Below are 26,654 nucleotides of genomic sequence, written 5' to 3'. Positions count from 1 at the left end.
TAGACCTGACCAACTGCAGCAACCCCAGATCCAGGATCCAGGTGGCGACTTCTTTTTTTTTTTGGCCAGGCGGTGTATATATTGCCAGCTGCAAGACCCTTCAAATGTGAACTCAAGTAACTTCTATTAAATGCCTACGGCACGTCAGGACGAGCAGCCAATCATAGAAAAAGTCGTCACTAAAGCGTTGTCGTTGTGCTCGACCAATCAAATTCCAGTATTACTCGATGCCGCCCAATGTACCAACAGGCCACGCCCTCTGCGTGAAGCTACCGGCGCGCTGCGCGGCAGGAGAAACGTGTATCAAAGACAGAATTGACCGACTTGGTGAGGTTAGTTTGCAACCGCCTCGTTTACGACTACTTTATGACCCATATATCTGCTATTAGCTACTTGCTATGTCGTCACGGCAGTTTTGTTGTTCCGTGGAATAAGGTTCATGACAATGTATGTATGACTGCTGACGCTACCCGATTTGCTAGCGCCGGTTTGGCTAATGGCTAACATTGTTGGTACTGTTGTTACACTGTGATCGCACGCCAAGTGAGGTTTTAACGCTCTTCCGAGCAGTTTGATTGGCTTTTTTTTGTCATGGACTCGACCACGAAGCAAATTTTGCTATTCTCTGTAGCCATCAGTTTGATGATACATTGTACATATTAACTCCTGACGCAATATATATATATATATATATATATATATATATATATATATATATATATATATATATATATATATGCATTATCTGCTGTTTTTTGATGGCTGAATAATATACACGAAACAGTACAGAAACAGAATTCTCTAAAATCTTCTTCTTATGTCCGTTCCCATAGTCAAAATGGCCACAGATGATATTGCACAGCTGGTTGATGCTCTTTCCAAGACTCATGTTGGAGATGGAGAGTTGAGTTTTAAGGGACGGGGCCTCAAGTTGGATGATGCGGATTCTGGTGAGATGATTATTTTGATCCGTCCAGTTGAGTTTTCTGTACTAACTGCTTGTTGTATTCCAGCGGAGGATCTGGTCCACAGCATTAAGCAGTACCAAGATTTGAGAGCTCTGCGATTGGAGGGCAACACAATGGGAGTAGAGGCAGCCAGGGCCATTGGGAAAGCCATTGAAAGCAAAGATCTCCTTGAGGTATTTCCCAAAAATATTTCTGTCCCACCATCTGGACAGTGACGATGTTTTTCATTGCATTCTGCCCTGGAAAATGTTACCAATTATTTATGCTGTAAAGTGTACTCCGCAAAAGTGATCTTGGCAGATAATTGAATATTTAAAGAAACTACTCAAAGTTGTAGTTCTATGCATTATCACAACCCTGTTTTGTGATCTTGCTTGGTGTTCCTCAATGTGTTTTTAATCAAATGCATGGCCCTATAATGAAATTAGGGTTCCCTGCAATACCAGGATCAGTATTGGTGCATCTCCAACTTAAATATACGCAGTTTAGGTCTGTAATAATAAATGGAGCTAGAGTTACCACACAGACCGGACTGGTCTGGCCCTTATTTAACCAGAATTAAACACAAAATCACTATGTATAGATTTGAGGCAACTTTCAGTGATGAAAACACTATAAACATGGATCCATCTCCGTACGTTTTCCTGTTGTGAGAAGCATGAGGATCTGGACAAGTGAAGCTAAAGAGGAGCTGCAGGCTTGTATGCAGACCACAGACTGGGAGATGTTCAGGGCTGCTACCAGTAATCTGGATGAGTGTACAGACACTGTGACTTCATGGATCCCCCATCCTTCTCTTGACATCATGGAGCAGGACGTGCTCACTCAGTTCAGGAAGCTGAACCTTCGGAAGGCTGCGGGTCCGGACAGAGTTTCCCCTGCCATCCTGAAGCATTGTGCTACTGAGCTGGCTCCAGTGTTCACGGACATCTTCAATGCATCCTTGGTGTCCTGTCATGTTCCTGCCTGTTTTAAATCCTCCACTATTATTCCTGTTTCCAAGAAACCCAGGCTGACAGGACTGAATGACTACAGACCGTTGACATCTGTGGTCATGAAGTCCTTTGAGCGGCTGGTTCCATCCCAGCTGAAATCCGTCATTGCTCCCCTCCTGGACTCAATGCAGTTTGCCTACAGAGCCAACATATCTGTGGACGATGCAGTGACTCAGGCCCTTCATATCCAGAGTCAGCCCGTGCAGCTGGGGGACGACACTCTGACCCTCAACATCGGGTCTCCTCAGGGCTGTGTTCTCTCTCCATGGCTCTTCACCCTGTACACTAACTGCTGCACCTCCAGCCACAAGTCCGTGAAGCTGATCAAGTTTGCGGATGAAACCACCATCATCGGGCTCATCTCAGATCGAGATGAGTCAGTTTACAGGAGGGAGGTGGAGCGGCTGGTGTCCTGGTGCAGCCACAACAACCGAGAGCTCAACGCCCAGAAGACGGTGGAGATGATCATGGACTTCAGGAGAATCACACTCTGTCCCCTCTCATGTTGGCTGGTTCGCCCATTCCCATTGTGGAGTCCTTCTGCTTCCTGGGAACCACCATCACTGAGGACCTCAAATGGGAGCCAACCATCAGGTCCCTCATCAGGAAGGCCCAGCAAAGAATGTTCTTCCTAAGGCAGCTACAAAAACTACGACTGCAGACGGAGTTGCTGGTGGAGTTCTACACAGCCATCATCCAGTCCAATCTCACCTCCTCTATCACTGTCTGGTACAACAGCGCCACCTCCAGGGACAATAGCAGACTGCAGCGCATTGTACATTCTTCTGAGAAGGTGCCACCTCTTCATGACCTGTATGTCTCCAGGACCCAGAGACGTGCAGGTCGGATCAGAGCCGATCCTTCTCACCATGGACTGTTTGTTCCTCTTCCCTCTGGCAGGAGGCTACGGTCCATCCAGACCAGAACCCCCCGTCACAGGAACACCTTCTTCCACTCACTTATTTTATTTTATTTTATTGACAGCACTTTCTTCCATAGGACTTTCCTAGTTGGTGGGATCCCCACTGACCATGGCAATAAATTTGATTCTGAATTCTGACTCTGAATTCTGAACTACTATACTATTCCATTTATTACCTGATGTGTTTGTAAAATTTGATTTCACTCTTTTAGAGATGTTACTGGAGTGACCTGTTTACTGGAAGACTGCGCTCTGAAATCCCCTCAGCCCTGGTATGGCCGTCAATTGTTAAATAATACTTTTGTACTTCTATTTTCTTTAATGTTATCATGACACGATTATCTTTTCGATTTTGAACAGAGGTTCCTCGGCAGTGGATTAATGAGTGCAGGAGCCAGACTGACCGAGCTGGATCTGAGTGATAACGCCTTTGGTCCAGACGGTGTGAAGGGAATAGAGCAGCTGCTGAGGAGTCCATCCTGCCACACACTCAGGGAGTTGAGGCTCAACAACTGTGGAATGGGTATCGGTGGTGGAAAAGTAAGACCAATAATCTCATCATTTGGTTGTGAATTCCCACTTTAACTGCGAAACAATTCTGATTCAACAGGACCAAGTGCTACCCATTATTTTCCTCTGTATGTTTGTGTAGATCCTAGCAGATGCTCTTATTGAGTGCCACAGGAAGTCATTCGATCTGGGAGCCGCACTCAGACTAAAGGTCTTCATCGCGGGGCGGAACCGCCTTGAGAACGAAGGTGCCAGCGCCTTAGCCAAAGCTTTCAAGGTGAGCCACTCACCCACAGACAATTTAAAGAGTCACAGGCTTCTGGAACATTGCATAAATATTCACTATGAAATAATGATCATACATTGACAACTAAGTTGAATCCGTTGATTTACAATGCTAAATAAGTGAGTCATATTCAGTGCAATGTTGCGCTTACTAAGTGAGAACCAGAAACATGCCTGCATGATGTCACAGGAGTTAGATCCAGTCTGTACATCTATTAGAATGCAGCTTAAAAAAAGCTTTTCAGCTTCGGTGCCAGAGAAGAAACGCCAAACCGTTGCATGATGACCTGATGTGCTACTGGTTTCCAGTGGACATGTCAGCCTGTCTGTTTGACCAAAAGATGTACACTGTCATAAGAATTGGGTGAAGCAAGTTCTAAGAACAAGGGACACAGGGCAACCATTGACATTGTCTATACTCAGCAGTGATCAGCGATTTTGCTGTTTAGTTTAGTCTATAAATGCCCACCTTTTTTATCGAATGTAAACAAGCAATGATGACACCAACAACAGTCAAGCGTATGACATCCAGGTCAATTTCGGCTATATTAACATTGTTATGGTATTTTGGAGCCGTCCATCTCTGATCCATCACCTTCATACATTTCATTTTCTGTGCACTATTGGTGGTTTGAAAATGACTAAATAGATTAAGCCTAAGCCAGTCGCTGAATTTAGATTTGATTTGTTATAGTTGATGGGGAGTCTGGAGGAAGTGCACATGCCTCAGAATGGAATCAACTACAAAGGAGTGATGGCTCTAGCATCAGCACTGCGACATAATTCAGAGCTTCGCGTCATCAACCTGAACGACAACACCTTTACCAAGAGAGGAACCGTTGCCATGGCCCAGGTCTGAGTCCTTTACTCATCTATACCATGAAGTTGATGTTCAAATGGAGTCATCCAAAGCTTGAATTATTCTATCCTCTACAGAACCTGAAGCACCTGCGGAACGTCCAGGTGATCAACTTCGGGGACTGTTTGGTGCGCTCTGAAGGAGCCATGGCTCTCGCTGATACACTGAGAGAAGGACTGCCGGTCCTCAAGGTTTGTTCAAAGTTCTGTTTGTCAAACTTTTTGTTCTGTCGACTCAGTAATATGTCTCATTTAGGAGCTCAATTTGTCATTTGGGGAGATCACTGAGGCAGCAGCCGTCGTGGTGGCTCGGGCAGTCATGGACAAGCCATACATGGAGAAAATAGATCTGAATGGTACAGATTTACTTTTCTATTTTGCAAGTGTTGAAAATGACTAAAACTGAAAAGGTGTTTTTGCATCTTTAGGTAACTGTCTTGGTGAGGACGGATGTGAGGCTCTGAGGGAAACGATGGAGAGCATGGATAAAGGAGACATGCTGGCATCGCTCAGGTAATGACTCTGGAAGATCATTGTTTTTGCTGTTCTTCTGAAGGTTCTGGTTTCATGTCTGTCAATTCCAAAGTGATGATGAGGGAGAGCCTGATGAGGAGGAGGAGGAGGAGGAAGAAGAAGAAGAAGAAGAAGAGGAGGATGAGGCCACTGAAGAATACAGTGGAGGAGAGGATGTAGAAGATGGCCTTGCAAGGGAGACTGGGAACATAAGTGAAGAAGACAGTCCTGTTAAGTCCTAGGCCTTGGTAAGACCAGCCATCAACATGTACACAAATTTTCATCTAGAATATGAAATAATTTAGGCCTTTAATGTCACTATTGCTAAACTCAGCTCTAATTTCTGCAATTTCATGGTTTTTTTAAACTAGTAAAGTTCTAAAATTGTTTTCTTCCTTGTGCTTAACAGTGTCAGCACAGCTCTTAAAATCCTGCAGCATGGAGGTGCTGGTCTCTGCTCTGGAGAAGAGGTGCAATGATCAATACCGACCCAACACTGCCCTTCTTAATACACACGCACACACACGCTGCTCTGGCATGGAACAAGTGATAAAAGATGACCACTGCTCTTGTTTCTTAATTTGTACATTGCCTGAAGATGTGAAAGCCAAATGTGTTTCATTTTATTTTTTTACCTTATTTTTCTAGTAAACATTAAAATAATAAAAATGTAGGTTAATACAATTGTTAACACACATTGATCAAGTAAAAACAATTGCCTTCGAACTGACTATGGGGAATAGATCCCTTTGCACAGTGCAGTATGGGATGAACAAAGACAGTTTGTGGTGGAAGTGATTCTGGCACCGCTAAATTAGTTTTAAATTTGTGTAACATTGCAGCACATACACTAGATCCTCTCGCTCATTTCCTCATCTGTGTGTTATAGTGGCATTTATGGTTGAAAATTGTTTACTGTTCTTCTGGGAATCATTGAGAACTGCATTTGTATTGTGAAGAGGCTTGATGATGTTTGCATTACATTTCTTATTAATATAACTAATCCAACACGTTTGATAGTGTCTGTCTCTCTTTCTGATGATGTTTATGTTATCGCGTTCATATTCTTCATTCATACTGTCAGTACCAAATTGACACACACGCAGGTCATCTTTTTCTTTTTGGGGACATTTCTTTCTCCAGCCTCCCACCCAAAACCTAACCAAAACCTAACCATTGAAAACAAGTGGCTTACCTTAACCAGGATCTAAACCATTCCAAACCGATTCAATTAAATGATCCAGTTTTTATTTATTTAAGTTTTAATCCTCAAATTGATGCTTTACCTCTGGTCCCCACTAGGGGTGTTTCCATGAATTGGTCCCCACAGGTACATGCAATACCGGGACACATACACACACGTTTGTTTTCAACAAAACAAAAAGAAGAACTTTTGGTGCCAAACCCTTGAACCTCCATCCTCAAATTCAGGGTTAACCATGACCTTACTAACTTACTTAACTAAGCCAAATGTCCTCACAATCCATCTACTGAATCAAACGCTGTCTAAATCAAAGCACATCAGGCGTGTACATCTGTGTACACAATCAGAACATGACAAGACAGAAGTCTGGAAGATTCATTGGTTATTCATGCACTAGTTATGGGTACATGTGTCCTCAGACCAACCGAGAGACACAATTTCTAATATGACCAGGGTCTGTCCCAGGACCTCCTCTCAGTTGAACATGCCAGGAACACGATACCAGGGAGGCGTCCAGAAAACATTCTCATTGTCGTGTCAGTCAATATCGGTGATTTTACCACAAAATTTCCTCAGCTCTTTTGTCTAGATAAACAGTCTTAATAACTGATGATGCTACAACAACCTTTTCAAATTTCACACTCCCTCCTCTTTGCTCTACCCGGACTGGCGTAGAACCGTCACTCACTGTCGGCTGTATCTACTTTCGATTTGAATAAATATGTTGCCTCTTTTATTTGCCTGGTTGTCCCTAAATGAATTGAATACAGTCTTCTCTTGTATGAAAATGTAGTCAAGATTTAAGGGCTGCACTTAAAAGTAAAGGGGTAAGCTTTATCAATTATCATCCTGCAAAGTCTTTTTAACGACTGCGAGGTGGACCAGAGGAGTATAAGTCTGTGTGTGGGGGGGTGTGGCCAAAAGTGAAGGGATGGATGTTTGCTCTGGATGAAGGACAGCAGGGGAGGACTGCTGCAGAGGCGACAGACTGAGAGAGAACCTGCAAACAGTACAATGGACAGAAAGATGGTGAGTTTCATCTCTGTTTTGGTCTGCCAACTTTGAATGCGAATGTAGTGCAGATGAAAGGTGGATGATCAGAAAAGCAGTTATTTTTCAGTAAAGAGTTTACTGTTACATAGGATGCAGTTAGATAATTATTGTATAACAAAAATATGTTTTAAAACTCAAAGAAATACACCGAATGGAATGGGTGGGTAGCCAGTCCGCTCATTAACAGGGACACTCCTTGAGCCAAGACGTTACTTGGGCACCGCTCAGGAAGACACTGAGCGTCTTTGTGCGCAGACCCTCTGCGGTCGGGACTGTTGATCTCAGGGGGGACGCGGACAAACAGTACGGCCGAAGCAAATTCCTCAGTCTCTAATTTCTTGGCCCTGGTTTGCTTAGACAATCTTAACAAAACCACCACCATGTGTTTTTTATCTACCAAACAAATAAGAGCTGTCAAACGTTTACTTTACATAACCTAACAAAAGTCTGAACCAGTAGTTGCCAGATATTTGGTTTACTCTTCCTGTCCGTGTTTGTGGTTTTAAGGAATACCAGGGAATACAAGTATGGTCCAATATTAACCTCCTCAATGACAGGGGTTCTTTATGAAAGAACCATCCGTTCAACAGAGAATGTTGTGGAGAGACATTAAATTCATAGGTAAACATTCACAACTGCACCTAATCAATTCTCAAATGAAAGCCCCCATTATGTGCTGCAACTTTCCATCCATATTTATGCAGTAGGTCCAAAAAGAAGTGTTGTTACCTAAAAAGCTTAAGAAGGAGAAAATCCACAAAAATATGGCTGTTCAATACATTACTGTTGAGTCCTTGTTAGCAAATACAGTCTAACACAGCTGCTAGCTGCTGATTTTGCTGCCTTCAGTTTACACACATTAATTTCTTTTTTTTTTTTTTAAGGAAAAAATAGTGGTATTGTAAGGAAATAGCTACCAGATAAAACAGCTTATTATGGTTAATATATAGTTGTGATAAGGATTGTCAATAGCATAAAAAGAAAAAAAAGGGGAAATTTAAACAATGAAGTATGAGAAGTCAAGAATATGAGAAAAAAAAGAATGAAAAAAACATCAGCAATAAATGTGTTGCACTTATAACACGGTGTTTTGAATGTTTTCTATTGGAGTGCACATGTAATTAAAAGAAAATAAGTAAAGCCTATTTTGTTTTTAAACTGCAAAAAAAAATAAAAATAAAATTTACAAATCCATTGTAGTCATATATTTAAAAATAAAAAAATAGTGTCATGCTGCTATTGTCTGAGGTTACCGTGTTCGATTTATGATTAGCAGTGTTGTGTGAATTAGCCTCATGATAAGTATTGAGACATTTTCAGGCAGCCCATATGAATTTATGTTCAGTTAACATTATCGCGGCGTTGACGAAAAGGAGCACACAATATATTTATTCATTTACTACTCAATATATCAATCAGAAAACTTTATTAATCCCAAGGGAAATTGTGTTCGTAACATGCTCTGTACACAACATATCACAATAGATATATGTGCAAGAAAATGCAGTTCAAGAACAGAAAATGTGCCACACAAATGAACAGCTGAGAAATACTCTAGCAATCTTTTGTCCTTCCGGGTCTGGTACAAGGAACGGGTGACTGAAGGCAGTTTGATATGAAACATATACTTTGGCTCGCCTACTTGAATCAGGAATTTTGAAAGTGATTTTTACACACCTTATAAACTCCAGTTCACATATGGTTCAAACACTGGTTCAAACGTGCAGCTTAAACCATTCACACAGTGAGTAAGAGCAGTCGTACAATTCAGATAGTTGATATCAGATTCATTTAGCACTTCCTGTAGTCGATCATTTTTATTTTAATGAAAACACATTGTTATATTTCTGTCTCCCAAGCTTCTGCTCCTCAGCCTGGTCCTCGTCAGGTCACCTGCTGCAGAGGCGGCCAAGTGTCCCCAGCAGTGCGTGTGTGGCCAGATCCAGCTCACTGTGGCCTGTGTCAACAAAAACCTCACTCAAGTCCCCCCGACAGTCGACGAGGTTCTCCCTGGTCACTAATATCTACATCGAATTTAACAGTTGACCCTTGACTTGACATTCTATTTCCCCTCATAGATCACAGTGAAGTTGGATCTCAGGGGAAATGACATCCAGGAACTCCCCACAGGGGCTTTCAGACACACTCCCTACCTTACTCATCTGTCGATGCAACGGTGTAACATTCGCAGGGTCAAAGAGGGCGCTTTTCGAGGTCTTGGCCGCCTGGTCTTCCTCAATCTGGCCAACAACAACATTGAGATCCTCTACCAGGTGCGCCGACAACACTTATTCAGGTCATAAAGAAACTCAGGGACTCTTTTTCTATGTCATCACACATTGTCCCACAGTGAGGAAATTCAACGTGTCACAGCATTAACACAGTTACACTCACTCTTGGATGACAGAGCTCCTTGACAGTTACATATGGATCACACTAGTCTACCACTCAAGTGAACTGGTTTTGGCAAGTCTCTTGCCTAAAAAAATGAAATAGTGATGTAAAGACATTTTTGACTCCAAGTTTAACTCCAAGATCAGTCACATCTTGATCGTTGACATTTGAACAACATTCACCAAAACACTTGCAACTTGTATTTACTTTTGTCAAACATGCAGCTAAATCTGAAGGAGACAAGCGTGTTGAAGTAGAAGCAGATTTTGAAATGGTCAGGTGGGTGCGGAGTATGAAACTAATCTTCCATCCCAGACAGATCTGTGTTCAGACCTTTAAGACAACAGACCGACCCTGTCAGACATTCCATCAATCTATTGTTTGGCTCATAAAACAACGTGGATCCACCCTGTCAGGTATTTTCAGTCCAACCCCACTGAAATGTGAAATGCCTTTTGTCCTTTCTGAGTCCAGGAATCCTTTGACGGCCTTTCCTCGCTGAAGCAGCTTATGATTGACCGCAACCGTGTTGAGGAAATCCAGCCCGGGGCTTTCTCTCAGCTCGGCTTCCTCAACCTGCTTTCCATCACACACAACCAGCTAGTCTACATTCCAAACATGGCCTTCCAGGTAAACAAGGAGGAGTAACGCTTGGGAGCTGATGCGTCCCTGTCAAAATCCCAGCATCATCAATGTAACACTAATAACTCCATATTTAACTCTTCTCTCACCGAGCCAGAAGGCTTTAAGTAGGTCCTCTATTCTGTCATGGACTTCCAAACACTAACAAGAACACGGAAGCGGCTCTTCACATGATAATTTGATGTCATGCTTTCAAGGACAAAATCTTGTGGAATCTTTCCTAGTTCCAACGCCACTGACCTCTTTTTAAAGGGCCTACAGAATATCAAATGGCTTCGTCTCAGTCACAACTCTCTGAACTACCTCGATATCGAGGCCTTTGCCGGACTGTTCACACTCACCCGACTCAGTCTGGACCACAATGAGCTTCAGTTTTTCCCCTCAGACACCATGACCAGGTTGGCTACGAAAACAGGTCTAACTCAAGATGACCATGTTTCGCTCACAATTTCCTTGTGTCTTTCTCCTGCCTTCGGCTAGGTTGCCTGAAGTGACCCGGTTGGATCTGAGCTACAACCCTATGACTTACTTGGGTGAGGATGCAGTGTCCATGGCCAAGCTTACCCATCTCTTCCTGGATCACATGTCGCTGCAAGACCTGTCCAACACAGCCCTTTCAAAGTCTCAAAGCCTGATCCACGTGGACCTGAGTCACAACCAGTTACGCGTCCTCCAGCCTTTTGCTGAGGGGCTCCCAAACCTTGCACGACTCCAACTCACAGGAAACCCCATCTACTGCAATTGCTACCTGCGCCCACTGAGGTACAGTAAACAAGCAGCCTAAGAATAGCTAGCCAGAGTGGCAATCGTTCCATTTGCACTGCAGGGAGTGGGCCATCAGGAGTAAGGTGAAGCTGATCGGTGCATGTGGAGGACCGGCACATCTTTCTGGAGAGAGCTTGGAAGCTGTCTACCCATCAGATTTACGTTGTCAGAGCCAGGAGGCCATGCTGAAGGCAGAGTTTGAAGAAGCCACAAGGATGGCACCTCGACCTACCGAGGAGCCTGAGAAGAAGGTCAAGTGTCCAGCCAACTGTGCATGTGATGTGAGTATAGTTTAGAGGAGAACACGGGAAAAGCTATCATGCACCCAAGGAAATGGATAACATGTCTTCATGAAGTTGGTTTCAGGAAGGTTTTTTTTTATTCCCCAGGCAGACAGCCACCATTCTTCTTGTGAAAACCGGGGCCATACAAAAGTCCCTCGAGGCTTTGCTCCTGACACTCGCCTCCTCGACCTTCGTGGCAATAACTTCCACTACATCCCCAGCAACAGCTTCCCTGGTGTCGCTCAAGTGGTGTCCCTTCATCTGCAGCGTTCCAAGATTGTAGAGGTGGAGAGTGGTGCTTTCAGCGGCATGAAGGGACTGATCTACCTTTACCTGTCTGAGAACGATCTGACCTCCCTTAGTCCTGATGCATTTAAAGGTGTGCCAGTTTGTTCTTGGGCTTCTATGTTCCTCACTGAGAAGTGCCATTTATGTTTATCTCTCTTTCCTACAAGGGCTTTCTCAGCTGACTTATCTACATCTGGAGAAGAACCGCTTTACCAGCTTCCCCTCAGGAGCTTTCAAACTGCTCCCCGGTCTCCTTGCTCTTCATTTGGAAAACAACTCCATCACAAAGCTCGAGTCGAACATCTTGACAGGGGCAGAGGGCCTACGAGCGCTCTATCTAACTGGGAATGTCATTGGGAATGTTTCACCCAAAGCTTTGGCCCAAGCCAGAGATCTAGACACTTTGCACCTGTCTGGAAACAAGCTGAAGGAAGTTCCCACTGAAGCACTGAGCATGGCAGGAAACCTTCGTGACCTGAGGCTTTCAGGGAATTCTATCCGCTGGGTGGGACCCAATGCTTTTCACTCTATGGCCAGTTCCTTGAAGGAGCTGTATCTGGATAACATGGGACTTGAGAAGGTGAGAATGGTTAATCTACGCAGCATCACTGCAGTAAAACAGGGGTTTATCAGGATATTTTTTGTTTAGATGTCCCCCAACTCTTTGGTCGGTCTCGGTCCAGGGCTGAGGAGTCTTTTCCTGGAGGGGAACCAGCTAGAGGAAGTGCCAGACTTCAACTCATTCGCTTCTTTGGAAGTTATAAACCTCGCTGACAATCCACTGATGTGTGACTGTCCCCTGCTGCCGCTACGCATGTGAGTTCTACTTTGAGTCAACAATCGCATGAGCCGCAAATAATTGTTGAAGGGACACTACTCAAGTAAAAAGCGATCATGAACACAAGTACTCTCAGAAAAGTAAAGAAAGTAGTTAAATTGTATAATGTATGCAAACACTTATGAGAGAGGAGTGAAGAGGTTGGGTCTGCTGTCCATTTTGCGGGTCACTTAGGATTAAAAAGTTACTAAGTTTGCCGCCAATTTACTCAACCAGTAACTGCTGATCTGAATTTCGGCTGTTTCATCTCTTTTTCAGTTGGATCGAAAAAGTCAACCTGAAGGTACGAGCCACCTGCGCCAACCCTCCAGAGCTGAGGGGTCGCAGAGTCAAAGATGTCCACGTGTTTAAGGCGTGCCCTGGAGGTGAGAGTCTTCCAGTCCCTGCCAGCATTATGCCAAAGCCCCCCAAGGCCAACAAACCAAAGCCAATGCACCTAAATGGCCACGGACATGGAAAAATGGCCAAAGCCAAAGCAAAACCGCGGCAGAGTTCGAAGACAAAGCCTTCACAAGCAGCTTCAAAAACCAAGCGGCGCAGCATGACTTGACTCTGCCCCATCATGATGTCTACACATTTCACCTGCACAAATCTGTAATAGTCATTCTTGTAGCACTGTATTCTCAAGGAAGCGCACAAACACAGATCAAATAAAGAGTGAGTACATATTTATGTGTATATATTTATATGACCACATAAGGCAGAGAAAAACCTCAGTAGAATCCTAATGAAGGTAAACAACTAGGATTGCTGCTGAAAGGCCCAGTATGTCCAGTACACTGGTACTGAAGTGTAGTCACAAAGATAGAAGAGACATGGCTGCCGCTGTCGACTCTTCAGTGAAAATAATTAGGACTCCTGCTCCATGTCGCTCTCCTCAGTGAAGCTGTCTTCTACTGGTCCATATGCTTCGCTTGGCTCTCCTGCACTTCCACTCTGCTCAGTTTCCTGATCTGTAACATCAGTTGTAGCCAGGAGCCCTTCTTGTTTGACAGTTCCCATGATGGTCTGATGGGGGTGATCCGCAGGAGCAATCGGGGTCTCCATCTCTTCAATTTTCACCTGCACTGCATGGACTGAGAGAACAAGGGCAAGTTAGCAGGTGACCGACAGAAGAGCATTGATGTTGCTTTGTTTACACGTACTCTCCACCTCCATTGGCTCTGTTTTGGGAAGGATGGGTGACACCTCCGGTGGGACAGAGGGGCTGTCCTGCCCCGCAGGGCGAACATTGATCCATCGAGGGGCAACATAATCCTGGTCCTTCTCATCATAAACCTCCTGCTCATCATGGTCATCGGTGGATCTTTCATTTGACAGCAGTCTCTTCCTGTTTGGCTTCCTTCCTTGGAGACACCAGACCACACATGAACATCTTCTTGCAGATCTTTCACAACAAACAGTCACACTTTTTGGCATTTAATATTCTTTGTTGTCAGGTCTGTGTCTGTCACATTATTTTCAAAACACTACTTTGCAGGTCTTTTTAAAAAGTCAAAAGTATGATTTGACTTGATGAGACACAAAAACTTCACTTCACTTCACAGAATATCATGTGACAATAGTTTAAAGTCAAATAACCATGCACTTACTCTTTTTCCGTAAGGGAGTCGGCCTGGGCTTCTTGATGCGAATTCCTTGATTTTCCACAGCTTCAACTAGAAGACCGAGCAAATAAGGCTCTTAAACAACTATACATGTTTAATTTTGTAAAACCTGACCAAGTTTAAATCCAGACAGACAAACATGAGTTTCTCAAGAGGCTTTCTGAAACTGAACTACACAAGTTTTCTTGAATCACTTGAAACACTGGACCGTGATTTAGAGCAACGTGATCATTATACCATGAAAACATTCTTGTGGTGAAACACCAGTAAAATCCTCAGCACAAAATAAGAATAATATTTTCCTGGAATAAGAGGTTAAGCCTCTCTACTAAAAGTGTGATTTTCCACAATCACTAAAAAAGATTATATTCTATTTTAGTGTTGTTGTTATCATTGCATAATGCCTGTTTTTATGTGGTCACTTCTGCAAAGTAACAGCCTAAACTTCCTCGTCGCAATCGGACCAGTCTTTCCGGTGAGGAGCCAGAGAACCGAGCGGATGCCAGACAGCCTGCGTGCAGAAATCATCTCGGCATAAAACCGTAGACGCTCATCCTGAGGTCTTAAGAGAGACGCAAGCGGGACAGACATTGGCTTCCTATAGATAGTCCTGACCCAGACAGGAAAAGCAGGAAACATGGAGAGTGTTGTGTGCCAATTGGGCCTCATACGAGATGCAGGAGTGTTCTTCTTCTGATTCCATAGCGACACCGAATGGTGAAAGTACAATCCAACAAAGATCAATTCAAGGCACCTGACTGAAAAAAAGGACGATGTGCAGTAGCAAAGGGCTAAGCTAGGGGCCTTCCCCCAGTTGGGAGGAGAGTATATTGAAGATCTAGCCGGGCAAAGGGGGTGTTTTGTAAAAGGTAAACCAATAAGAAACTCCATTAGAGGGCATGCACTCACAGAACTGGAGTTGCATCCAGGTAACTACTATTTGTATATTAGACTTTTTTTTGGTTGTGATCCTTTTCTTATTATTATTCTTAGGCCAATAGTCAGCTAGCTAAGACTGTAAGACTGTTTAGAGAAGAGGGGGAAAAAGGAACTTCTATGCTGGGACTAAGACAAATGTACACTGCAATAGTGGGAGTGATAGTGGTCCCGAAAAACATAAACAACATGAGGGTTTTCAAGAAAACGTGTCTGCCACAGTGTGCATGTCCAAGATTACTCTGGAGAAGAGACTGCAGAGGTCAGAATTAACTGACTGGCAGTAAGACAAAATAACTGACACAATGCAACATAGACTACAGCACTTCACTCTGCTCAGTTTCAATCTCTATGTACTACTATGTAAGAAGAAACGTTGATGGCAGTGTCTGCAATGTATCAAGAATGTAGCAAATTGAAGGTCACGTAAATGTGAAACGTAACTACAAAGTATTAGATGAGATTGAAATAAACATTTATACTTTTGAGTTTAGATATTGCTTACCAAGACCAGGTGGGGGTTGGAGCGGATACCCAGTGAGGTCACACCAGCCGACAGGGTACAGCTCAGGAGACTGGCAGTCCACCCACTGGTCAAACTCATTCTCCCATCCATCAAAGTGGATGAGGAGCAGGCGACCCACCACCCGTTTTACAGTGGCCACACAGACCAGCCGAGGCTCCATGAGGTCAACCGCCTCCAGCTTCATGCTGGGGGAGAAGCCATGACCCAGGAAGTCCTTCACAGTGACAAAAAATATGGTTGTTTGACAGCCTTATGGAACAACAAGATTCAAACAATCATCTCATAAACACCACAGAGGTATGTTGTTGACCTCTTCATTTTCAGAACTAGAACCAGAATTTCGTCTTAAATGTGATCGTTGAAGCCCTTCTTTTCTCAAAATTTGAACCCCACCAAGAGGTGTCTTTTTCACATACAAAACCATTTGAACAAAACGGATATGTGCATGTGATTAATGTGTTATGACAGCAGTGCAGTACTACAAAGTTGTGAGTATAAGAGGGCAGTATTCACTTTACACATTGCTCGAAGGCTCATTAAGAAGTTACTCAACACCTGAATTTGAAAAAGGTTTCCTGTCAAGAGTTCTAAGATAAATTTGATGGCATCCCTATAGGGACATTGCTGTAACTAGACTGAAACACTCTTATCATGCTGCATTAATATGATGTATATAAAATGTTAGGTCCAAGAGAAAGCATTATATACCAGTAAGTTTTATCATAATTCAGAAACTAAAAATGTGAAAAAAAAGTCTAAAATATATTGATTAAACATACTGTACAATTACATATAAACTGTATAAAAAGAAATAACAGTACACTGTAGAGAAAAGTCAATAATACAATAATATGAAAAAGTCAGAAATAAAAAAACGAATACACTGTAGATTGAGATAAAACAATACAGAAGCATAAGCTGAGACACTGCAATTGATACGGGACTAAGGGAAGAAGGATGGGCACTTGAGCTTTATCATTTTTCATTATCATTGATGGGACAGAATTACATTTTTACTTGTCTAATGCAGTGATTCTTAACCATAGGGCCGTGAGCGCCTCCTCCTTTGTTTTCCACCTTTGGGCTGCGAGGGCCGCCAGACGCTCAGTTTTAATACATGAGCCACATATGGTGGTAGTAGTGGGTCACTGAATTGACTTGACAGCTGCAAATCTGTCATAGTTGCCAACTATGGAGAAGTTCTTGAAAAGAAAAAAATGATAAAGAAAGTGATGGCGTCCCCACCAACAGTAAAAAATGTTCATGAAAGCACCTGTTGAAGCGGTTCTGAAAATTAATTAGACACATTTTATGGAGATACTTTCATTTACACTTTACATATATCTTCTTAGGAGTTCAAATAAAATATATTATTTTTATTTTAAGATATTTAGACATGGTTTTACTATAGCTATTTTATTCTGAATTGTATTCAGTTTTTCCAATTTTCTCAACAGTTGGCATCAAGTGATTTTTTTTTTAGAAAATTTGATGAACATGACTTGCACCTGGTGCTGGTTGGACTTTTCTATGACAAATATCTTTGCAATGATCACATGGCTTCCTGTCATTTCATGAGGATTTAGTTTGTTTAAGGGTAAGTAGATAAAACATAGTTATTAATCACAAATGAAATCAAGACTAATGATTCAGTTCTATCACGAGAATGGGCCCCAGGTCGATTTGTTCTGGGAAACGAGGGCCCCCAGATCAAAAAGGTTAAGAACCCCTGGTCTAATGTGCCTGTGATGCTGACCTTTACTACTGCGTATGCAGTGTATTGTTGTACAGTGGTACCTCGGTTCTCAACCACAATCCGTTCCAGACGGCCGTTCGAGAAGCGAATTGTTTGAAATCTGAATAAATTTTTCCCATTACAATGAATGGAAAAAGACATATTGCGTTCCAAGCCTTAAAATAGTCTTTTGTAGGAGTGAATGTAGAGTGTCTGTTGCAGGTGGCTGTTCCTCTATGTGTGTGGCCGCTGCATGTGGGAGGGGTTGCCGAGTGAGTGACGTCTCTCCAGAAGTGAAGAGGTGCCTGGTGCGTGTCCAGCTCTGAATGTGCCAGCCTCGGAGGTGTGGAGAGCGAGCACCTCCCCTGTGACACTCTACCACGGTCCAGTGTGGAGACAGGAAAGGTTTTACACCTCAATATGAAGAAAAAACAGTCAGTAAATGTAGCTAACGGGACACGTCTGCATACAGAGGCTGCGCTATACACAATAACAAAGCGCGTCGTGGGTCAGCGGGTCGGTCCGTGCACGTTATGTTTTTCCGGCTTTTATGGGGGCGTTCGAGTTCTGGATTTTCGTTCGAAATCAGAAGTAAAAAAAATCTCGAAATTTTTGTTCAAACTCCGATTTGTGCGAATTCCGGGACGTTTGAAAACCGAGGTACCACTGTATTTGTGCCTCATGGGCATCAGTAGAGAAGGACATTAGAAAGGTCTAAACATTTATTGAGGTCAAAGGTTCTATTTGCACCGACATCCTCAGAAAAACTGAATTACTAGGTGCAAAACTGGCCTTACAGTATTGAAGAGGTGTGGCGGAGCAGCTTTAGCTTGGGTCTCAGTCAGGTACTGGTCCCAGCAGAAGGTCTCGGGGCTGTAACCTGTCAGCAAAACATTGACCTTCAGACACCTTGTTGACATTTTGAGGATGGGTGATTAGAACTGGCAGCCCATGAGAGAGTGGGCCTCACCTTCAGGCACCTTCAATGGGATGTTGTTCTTTTTGCAGAAGTTGATGGGGAGGAGTGCGTGAGAGGAGGCGTGGTAGCAGAACCAGTCAGAGCTGGAGTCAGGTATCATGCCATCAATACCAATCATCAGGTAGCCCTCTAACAACACCTGTGGACGGATGTGGTGTTGAAGGTCCTGCTATGAAACGAGTTGAAGTATAGATTCATGCAAGAAACACCATCATCACCTTTCGGACGGTGGCCACGCAGATGTTTCCCAGGTTCAGTGGGTCGATGGTCTCCAATTTCATTCCTTCTTGAAAGTATCCTCTGTCTATGTAGACAAATCTGAGCTGCAGACCAGCGAGAAGGAAGCTCTTGTTACGTCTATGAATGTTTGAGCTAAACACCTTGAACCGCAACCTTTATTAAACTAACATTTTAGCAAATGTTCTGATTATGGGAAACCACTAAAAGCACATTTTATCAGTTATATTTATGACTATTTCTTAGCAGAGTTTAAAATTCTGTCGATCTTTACACGTACATTACACACATTCTTTGTTTAATTTACGCTTTCATGTCTGTATTTTTCAATAAACAGTCTACATGACTCGTGTTTTCATGCCAGAAGTTAAGACACATCTTCTGATAATCAGCTTTTCGCTCATCCTAAAGTACTATTTGAATGTTAATTGAAGGAAGACCCACCTTTTTAAATAATGCAGCATCACAGTTGTTCTTGGAGACATAGGTTTCTTGGCCGTTGCCTGCTGAAACATGTTCTTTTCAACTATATATGAAGCCAGCGACAACCTTTGCTTACAAAAACAAAACCTGCAGCCGTCTGTCGCCCTCTGCTGGATATTAAATGCTATCACCACTACAGCTCTTAAAACGTGACCCAACTTACTGGACTCTTTTGTTGCATGGCCCACGCGGCTGGACCAGCCAGTGGGATGTATTAGTGGACTCCTCACGTGACACCACAACTCCTGGCTGTCACTTTGCTCAGTATAGGACAACTTGAGACGACCTCCGACGACAGACTCCACAACAGCCTTGCAGGTCTGACGCACTTGCTCAGGGTCCACCACCTCCAGCTGCATCCCAGACTTGAAGGAGACCTTCATGCTCTCAGACAACTGTGGGGAGGTGGAAGGAAGCAGATCAACTTTATTAAAGCTTTTGACTCTGGCACGAAGATTAGAATTAGGTGCAGGTGGGATTACAATCTTGCATATTTAAGTAGGGCGTTAATCCCTAAAATAGCAAATTTGTCTTTTAAAAGTTGACAGCCCCTGGAGGGTTGAGCTTGGCAGGCCTTGGACTGACCCTGTCAGGAAGAATATCCATTGGACATCTGAAGAAATGGTTCAAATCCAAGTGTTGTTCATGTACCGGTAGTACTATTTTGAAGTCATGATTTATATCATAATTTTTTGCTGTTTATATTTTCACCTAGCTTCAAAGCCATGACTTGAATATGTACTTGAACGCATGTCCATGACTATGTACATTAATACATTGTGATTTGTCATGAAGCCATTTATGATGAACTTGATATGTTTTCACATTGTAGTCATTCAACATTTATTTAATTGTTGTATTTAATTTGTTGAGTTCATCAAAAAATATTACTTTTTTTATTGTAATTGAATATTCTTTCTCATTTTTTTAAACAACTTCCTCTCTTTGTTTCATTTAAAAGTCAGGGTAGACCAAAAGGTTCTCAATAGCTCTCCGACTTCTATAATGGAATTTATTTCTGTATTTGTCACTTTCATTGCAATTACAGGCTTTTATACCTTCTTTTCTTCATGTTTATCACGCTTAAGTGTTGCATTTTCAACGTAAAGTGACGCCATTTCAAAAGAAAACTCACCATATTTAAAAAATAAATGAAATAATGATGTATCACAAACAAATGTATCACTTTATAACACCAAAAGGTTAGATGAAGATTCTTAAACCATGTCCTATCCTATCATCTTCTTTCTTATGACATAGCACTACATGAAATCTTCCTCAAATAACCAAAAAAAAAATTTTTTTTTCTTTGAATTAAATACTGTTCTCCCCAACTTTTTCAGATATTTCATCTAAATACATGAATTAAGAGAAATATTTGTAATTGTTATTGCATATTGTTCAAGAATTATCTTCAGTTATTCTTGTCTCACTATTGCCTTACAAGTCGTATTCGCAATGTTTACCTCTCTAGCTTTTCAATGGCTTATGGACCAATGAATTATGAACTAATCCCATTTGAATTTAAATGATATAAAGTAAAGTAAAAAAGTGGCAAATGACAACCCCAGGCCATTTTGATGGGACTTGAGGACAGTTCAGGAGAATAGGGGATGACCACAGAAGACTCAAAATTTACCTTCATGTAGAAATCCACCGGAATTGTGTAACTTCCCACCAACTTATTGGTCAGGTATTCCTTCCAGTCTGGAATGTTCCTTTTCACACCTGCAGTTTTGTCAAATGAAGACATCAGTCACTCATCTTATATCTCACCAAGGACCTGAGGTAATCCATCACCTTGTGGTGGCACCAGCAGTTTGCTCGTGATGGCGCACCATCCAATCGGGTTCAAATCACCCGAGACGAGACTGCACCAGAAGTCGTGACTGCTGTCATGTTCAAAGCCCTCGTACCTCAGAAGCGCCTTGTAACCTGTTGGGCGAGAAGTGAGGCGATTCAGAGCAGAAAAACAACGCGACATTTGGGTGAAACACAATGCCACAACTAGGAACAACAGTTGATTGATATTCAGCATCAAGCTTTGATGAATCGTTCTATTTGCTCAAATAGATCCAATCTCAACCCAAGATTATAGAAAGACCATTTTCTGGCCCACAAAGTAACTTGTTCGCTCACAGTTCATTCACTTATTCACTCTCAACTGTCTACAGCAGCTTTACTGAAGCTTGATGTAATGATGTTACATGATATGAAAAAATCATTTCACATTAAAGACCTGCTATTTGGATGACAGTGGCGATCCAGTACACCTTGCTGGGCAGGACTGCATTAGTGTTGAGGACCTCCACCTTCATCCCTACTGTGACCTCATCCCACTGGTCACACATGGGAGCCTGCAATAGTGTGGAGGTCAAAAATTGACCAACATTAATATTGTACCTCACTTTGTTTGGTGGAATATAAACACAAAACAACTCACTCACGTGAGGGAAGCAGGTGACCGGTGCAGCCACCGATGTCTCCTTGTCCAAATATGGGCCCCACTCAAAAGAAGCTGAAGGATTCAGAAGGTTACACGAGTCAGTTTCAGAGTTTCTCATTTTACTCTTCAGCCATGACTCCATAATAACATCATGTAGATTTTAAATTGATTCTCAGTTAGAAAAGAGTCCCTGTTCAGAAAGAGTCTTTCCTCCCAGTGGAGGAGGATGTAGGAGGATTGGGAAGTATCTTGGGATCTTGTTCATGAGTGAGTGAGACTGATAGAGTGATCTGTGAAGTGTGATCCATCAAGAGGACTCAGGATGGAGCAACGAAGGAGCTGAGCCAAAAAGCTATAAGTATCTATATTCCTACACTCAATGTTCCTGACCGGAAACCAGACGACTGACATGAGCAACTCGCCCTTACAGAGATCACAAATCCTGCTGGAGGAAATTCATCTTGCTGGTTGTCCTGGAGGAGGGTTTTGAGCATAAGGAAGTCCGGACCTTTTTGATGCCACATGTCCCGATAATGTATGTGCCTTCCAAGTTAACTGTTATACTAGTCACTAACATTCAAACACAACACATTTGATGTGGAACATTCATGTCACTGGATCAGTTCCAGTCAAGTACAAGTCACTAAATCAAAACAATTCCATTGTTGGCTGAATGACGGAACAAAAATATCAAACAAACATGGTTGTAAGAAAAAAAAAAGCAGATGTAAAAAAGTAAATTACTAAAATGATATGTTCAGAGGAGAAACTAATTGAGGCGTGTGAAAGAGGTAGATCTTAAATTTCACCAGATGTAACCAGTAATTATCATTTCACACAGATGTACTTTGAAGTATTAACACAAAACTCAAAAATTCTTGTTACTGTTTTTCCGTCTATCGCTCTTCTGTCCTTGTCTGATGGCGCGTTGGCAAACTTTGTGCAGCACAGTTGCATTTCTAGAGGGAGGTTTGCCCTGAATGGGGAAGGAAAGAAAGAAACATGATAAGAAAGAGTCACTTTCACAAGCTGCTTAAACATTTTTCTGCCATCTTCACTCACAAAACCAAAATCCTAAAGTCTAAACGCATTTTTCTGTCTTTGCTGTGTTCCTCAGTATGCGGTTCATTTAGGATTGTATTTCACACAAACCGTAACCAAGTGTTTAGTGTTCATTGAGATGAAACACCCACGTTTGCCCCACAACAGTATAAAAATAAAAACATTCAAGTCAAGAAGTCTTCAGTTTCAATTTGCATGTAGGTCCTTTTATGTATTTCTCTAACTGCTGTACTACATCATGAGACTAGCTTATGCTGCTCTTTCTTTAGTATGTTCAGACTGCAATAGTTGTTACTATACGTTACCATACGATCTAAATTTATAGTAGAAGAAACTGTATTTTGCTGATTTAAAATCGGATAAAAAATACATGTATTAGAATTTTTCAGTTATTTAATTTTGTGTACTGGGTCTCTCATTATATTTTAATGCATAAAATATTTAGGAAACTTTCTTACTTAAAACACAAAATGGAAGCAAAATTTCGCTCTGAACATGAGAATCAAGAGAAGCAGGACATCAGTGTTGTAGTTCTACCTGTAATCGTGCCAGTACAGAGGTCATTTTGGAGTTTGATGAATAGGAACGTGAGCAGGACCTACTGCAGAACCGCTTGGTTTTGGAATAAAAATTGCCAGTTAAACCTTTGGTGCCACACATCTCGCAAACGACTGTAATAAAAGAAGACTTCTGTGAATATGAACACAAATGTTTCTGTACTTTTCAACTTCATTTTCCCCATTTTAGGTTACCTGGAATGTCCAAGGCCTCTTCTTCAGAAATCAGCGATTGTCCAGTCACTTTTTTCCTCCTGGGTTTCGCCATTTTATGATAAGCAGACTCCACTGTGGCCTTTTTTAAGAGCGATTTCTGGAAATTCATTGAAGGTTTTTAGTCGGCGATGTTTCTAGCATAATGGGAAAATAACTTACTGGGACGCTTTGTACGTCAGGGTGCGAAATCCTGTCTCGATCATGCTGACTGCCCCCCAACTCTCCATCACAAGAGGTACTGTGAGGACGGACAAACACGGTGGGAGCAGCTCCTGGTCTCAGCCTCAAATCGCTAGGGTGGGCCTTCGGCTCAAAATACTCCTTCCCAAAATGCTCGCTGCAAAGGTAGGAGTCTGGTGTGGCAGTCCACCCGACGCGTGAACGCTGAACTTGTTTTTCCCACTTTCGAAACTTCTCAGGATCCTGAGGGAATCTGAACAGTGTCACGTCATCATCTTCAGTTTTGCCACATCCAAAGGCTACACATTTGCAGGACATGCTGACTTTCGTTGGGCAAAGTAATTTAACAGACCATCTGAACCAGGACCTTCTGCCACTGAATCATTTCTTGAGTCTGCAAAAGAAAATCAATACTTGGATAAATGACCGGCAAAACCGAATTCATGTAGGCATCTGAAAGATCAATGGTGACTTTAGTAGCTAATAGTAGTTTGGTTGGGTTCAGTTCGATAGATAACATTCAGAGTATTTTATGATAACGATGGAAACGTGAAAATGATGAATGAATCGTTGCATAATCTGAAACCCATCTGGATTCACTGTCCGCATGCCACGGACTGGTATCAAAACAATAACACATGTGGGGGTTAGCTACCATGCTAACGTTCAGTTCACTCAAAGCTAACAAATACACACATGCATTCATATCAATTATGATAGTATGATCTTATTATAACCGTACATGATGAGGGAAAACAAAGTACTTGCCGCCGGAGAGTTTCGTTCAGCAGTCATAGAACTCGAATAGTGGTCGCCTACGCTAAACGTAGCATCTGCCCAGTGGAATTGTGGGAATTGAAGTGTTCGCAGTACAGTGCGTAGTAGGAGTTGTCTATTGGCCACATAACCATATTATCATTCAACAACTTGTCATACTCAACATTTAGGTTGAGAATGACAGGAGAATAGTACAAACTAGAGTAGAACAAAAGTTCTAATAATTACAGCTCGTAATTATAATGATAATAATATATAATAACAATTACAACTATTTGTACGAGTAGAAATAGTTGCAGCAGTTTAGAGTCAAAGCACTTTTCTTTGTCAAATTTGAGTATGTGATTGCGTATTGCTTTTGCCTGGGGGGGCAAAAAACCGTGTACATGCTTTAACTTTTTTTTCTGATTTGTGTCATTTGCTCCTGTAAACTGAATTTTAATGAGAAAGATGATTATTACATTGTTGGCTTATTCCCATCAGACTACAAGGACACAGCAGTAGAGCAGTCAGTCGTAGTACATCATTGATTCCTCAGAAAAAAAATGATCGGTTTCCCTTTGTCTTATGCCTACAACAGGATTGTCAAATAAATTTATGCTACAGGCCAAAATATGAAACACAATCCAGGACCAAACCAAATTACAATTTGTTAAAAAAATAAATAAATAAATATTTTGGCCCGAAACCTTCGATTGGATATATGAACAGAATTGGATTAATAACTTAAAGTTTTTCAATAAATGGATATCACTCCTTCTCAGTCAACCATGTGCCTGAATAGAAACAAAGCAAACAAAACAAACTTCAACATAAATAAAAACATCTTTGCAGGTTGTTACAATGACCTTTTTTTCTAAGATTCAGATCTGCAACTAGGAAGCTTGATTTGATTTTTTTTTTTCTTAGCACTTTTTTGTGTTGTAATGACTGGAAGTTTACATGGCACTCATGCTGCAGCTTATCACTAATTTCTCATTGTCCTCCACAATCGTGAAACTGTAGCATGGCACATAAATTCATTATGCTTTTTTTTTTGCTAGACTTATTTTTTTGTTGCTAGAATTATTGATTTTTCTTACATTTCTTTTGTTTAGAATAACATTTGATGTAGGAATAAGTCCTATGTCATAAAGGTGAACAGTCATGAGGGAAAATGTCCAATATAATTTATCCATTTAAATGACTGTGAATGTTGCCAGGCATGGTGAAGAAAAAGGAAATTGAATATACATACATACATTGTCAGTTAACCACCACTAAGTCCTGTTTGGGGTTGCAGGGAGTGCTGGGGCCTATCCCAGCAGTCATTGGGTGAGAGGCGGGAATATAACCTCGACAGGTCGCCACTCCATTGCAGAGCACACACACATCATTCACACACACATGGACACTGAGGGGCAATTTTAGTTAGTTTTAGTTTAGTTTTAACCTAGTGAGCATGTGTTTGGGATCTGGGAGGAAACCAGAGAAAACCCACGCGCACACGGGGAGAACATGCAAACCTGCAACCTTCTTGCTGCAAGGTGAGAGTGCTAGCCACTAGGCAGCTTTGTGGCCCAAAATTCAATATATATTAATAATGTGGGACTAAAACATTATTTAAAAAATGGGAACCAGGTAAGAAATGTAGAATATGTCATTATATATTGTTTCACTTCATGCACTTAATATTCTCAACATGGATCATAAATACAGGTCGACCATTTTAAGTGTGAATATATTGGAACTATGGGTAAAATAATGATACTCAGGAATTGTATCACAAATTATATTTTAATATCTTTTACCTAGTTATTTTGAGGGACACAAGAGTCCCTAATCTAATTTCAGTTAATATTTCAATATCATTCATATATTCATAACTTTGATAGATGAAAAACCTGACACTGAAATAAAGGGAAACTCATACTCATATTTTTTTTTGTCTTGCCATTTTCAAAAACCTAAAAATGAGTAATTTTGCTGTGACCACTTGAGGGCTGCATGTGTACGTTTCCCAGGCGTTGTCTAAACACTCAATTACTTCTGATGGCAGAAGAGTGAATATGAGAGCGCTACAAAAACCAGTGAATAAACAACAAAACAATGAATAAACCACTGTATCATCATGTGTGGCAGACTTTTACATCACAGATTAATTCATCCTTATAAGGTCCTACACAGATGGTGTATAGCCCCACCTTGGTGAGAGATGGAAGTTAGCGCAACATTGTGAGGCCCAAGCACAAAAGAACTCGGCAGCCAGGAATTGTCAGTCAAATGGTCTGTTTCAAGGTGTAAACTACAGAATGTGCGCTAATTCAAAGTAGTAATTCTGGATGGTGTGGCTGCTACATATCCATTTGATAATGTCAGTTCAGAACACATGGCTTTCATTAAGAATTCATTAAC

General features: G+C 41.8%; 3 protein-coding genes across 11 annotated transcripts; 2 read left to right on the top strand and 1 right to left on the bottom strand.

The window, feature by feature from the left end:
- The first annotated feature begins 231 nt into the window (after positions 1-231).
- Positions 232-6,939, top strand: rangap1b (Ran GTPase activating protein 1b). 4 transcript variants are annotated; one of them, XM_053875409.1, is made up of 12 exons: positions 232-332; positions 834-950; positions 1,014-1,141; positions 3,098-3,157; positions 3,246-3,425; positions 3,538-3,672; positions 4,375-4,533; positions 4,617-4,730; positions 4,795-4,894; positions 4,967-5,051; positions 5,125-5,299; positions 5,461-6,938. In XM_053875409.1, the coding sequence occupies exons 2-11, from the start codon at positions 839-841 to the stop codon at positions 5,291-5,293; spliced, it is 1,242 nt and encodes a 413-aa protein (XP_053731384.1). In that variant the 5' UTR covers positions 232-332; positions 834-838; the 3' UTR covers positions 5,294-5,299; positions 5,461-6,938. The 4 variants fall into 4 exon arrangements, with proteins under 4 accessions (XP_053731384.1, XP_053731395.1, XP_053731391.1 ...); XM_053875420.1 differs by having other exon boundaries at positions 304-327; positions 5,461-6,939; XM_053875416.1 differs by lacking the exon at positions 232-332 and adding an exon at positions 341-447 and having other exon boundaries at positions 5,461-6,939.
- Positions 6,940-7,242: 303 nt separating this feature from the next.
- chadlb (chondroadherin-like b) lies at positions 7,243-13,178 on the top strand. The gene is made up of 11 exons (XM_053850651.1): positions 7,243-7,284; positions 9,168-9,311; positions 9,387-9,581; positions 10,177-10,332; positions 10,597-10,742; positions 10,825-11,106; positions 11,171-11,390; positions 11,499-11,772; positions 11,849-12,261; positions 12,331-12,497; positions 12,778-13,178. Exons 1-11 carry the CDS (start codon positions 7,270-7,272, stop codon positions 13,067-13,069), a joined length of 2,304 nt encoding a protein of 767 aa, XP_053706626.1. The 5' UTR covers positions 7,243-7,269; the 3' UTR covers positions 13,070-13,178.
- On the bottom strand, positions 8,862-24,334 carry l3mbtl2 (L3MBTL histone methyl-lysine binding protein 2). Of its 6 annotated transcripts, none has more exons than XM_053850644.1 (18): positions 24,252-24,334; positions 23,463-23,877; positions 23,283-23,400; positions 23,068-23,201; positions 22,354-22,444; positions 21,470-21,540; positions 21,262-21,379; positions 20,823-20,957; positions 20,662-20,750; positions 19,186-19,417; positions 18,984-19,045; positions 18,521-18,625; positions 18,294-18,471; positions 18,121-18,203; positions 15,568-15,802; positions 14,112-14,177; positions 13,665-13,865; positions 8,862-13,595 (listed from the first exon to the last, which is right to left on the bottom strand). In XM_053850644.1, exons 2-18 carry the CDS (start codon positions 23,799-23,801, stop codon positions 13,369-13,371), a joined length of 2,484 nt encoding a protein of 827 aa, XP_053706619.1. In that variant the 5' UTR covers positions 23,802-23,877; positions 24,252-24,334; the 3' UTR covers positions 8,862-13,368. The 6 variants fall into 6 exon arrangements, with proteins under 6 accessions (XP_053706619.1, XP_053706620.1, XP_053706621.1 ...); XM_053850645.1 differs by having other exon boundaries at positions 24,226-24,316; XM_053850646.1 differs by having other exon boundaries at positions 24,248-24,286.
- Positions 24,335-26,654: the final 2,320 nt, after the last annotated feature.

This window comes from Synchiropus splendidus, chromosome 1 (assembly GCF_027744825.2).
Source record: "Synchiropus splendidus isolate RoL2022-P1 chromosome 1, RoL_Sspl_1.0, whole genome shotgun sequence".
NCBI classification, from domain to species: Eukaryota; Metazoa; Chordata; class Actinopteri; order Syngnathiformes; family Callionymidae; genus Synchiropus; species Synchiropus splendidus.
The sequence above is the reverse complement of the archived record's forward strand: the minus strand, read 5'-3'. Positions and strand labels throughout refer to the sequence as shown.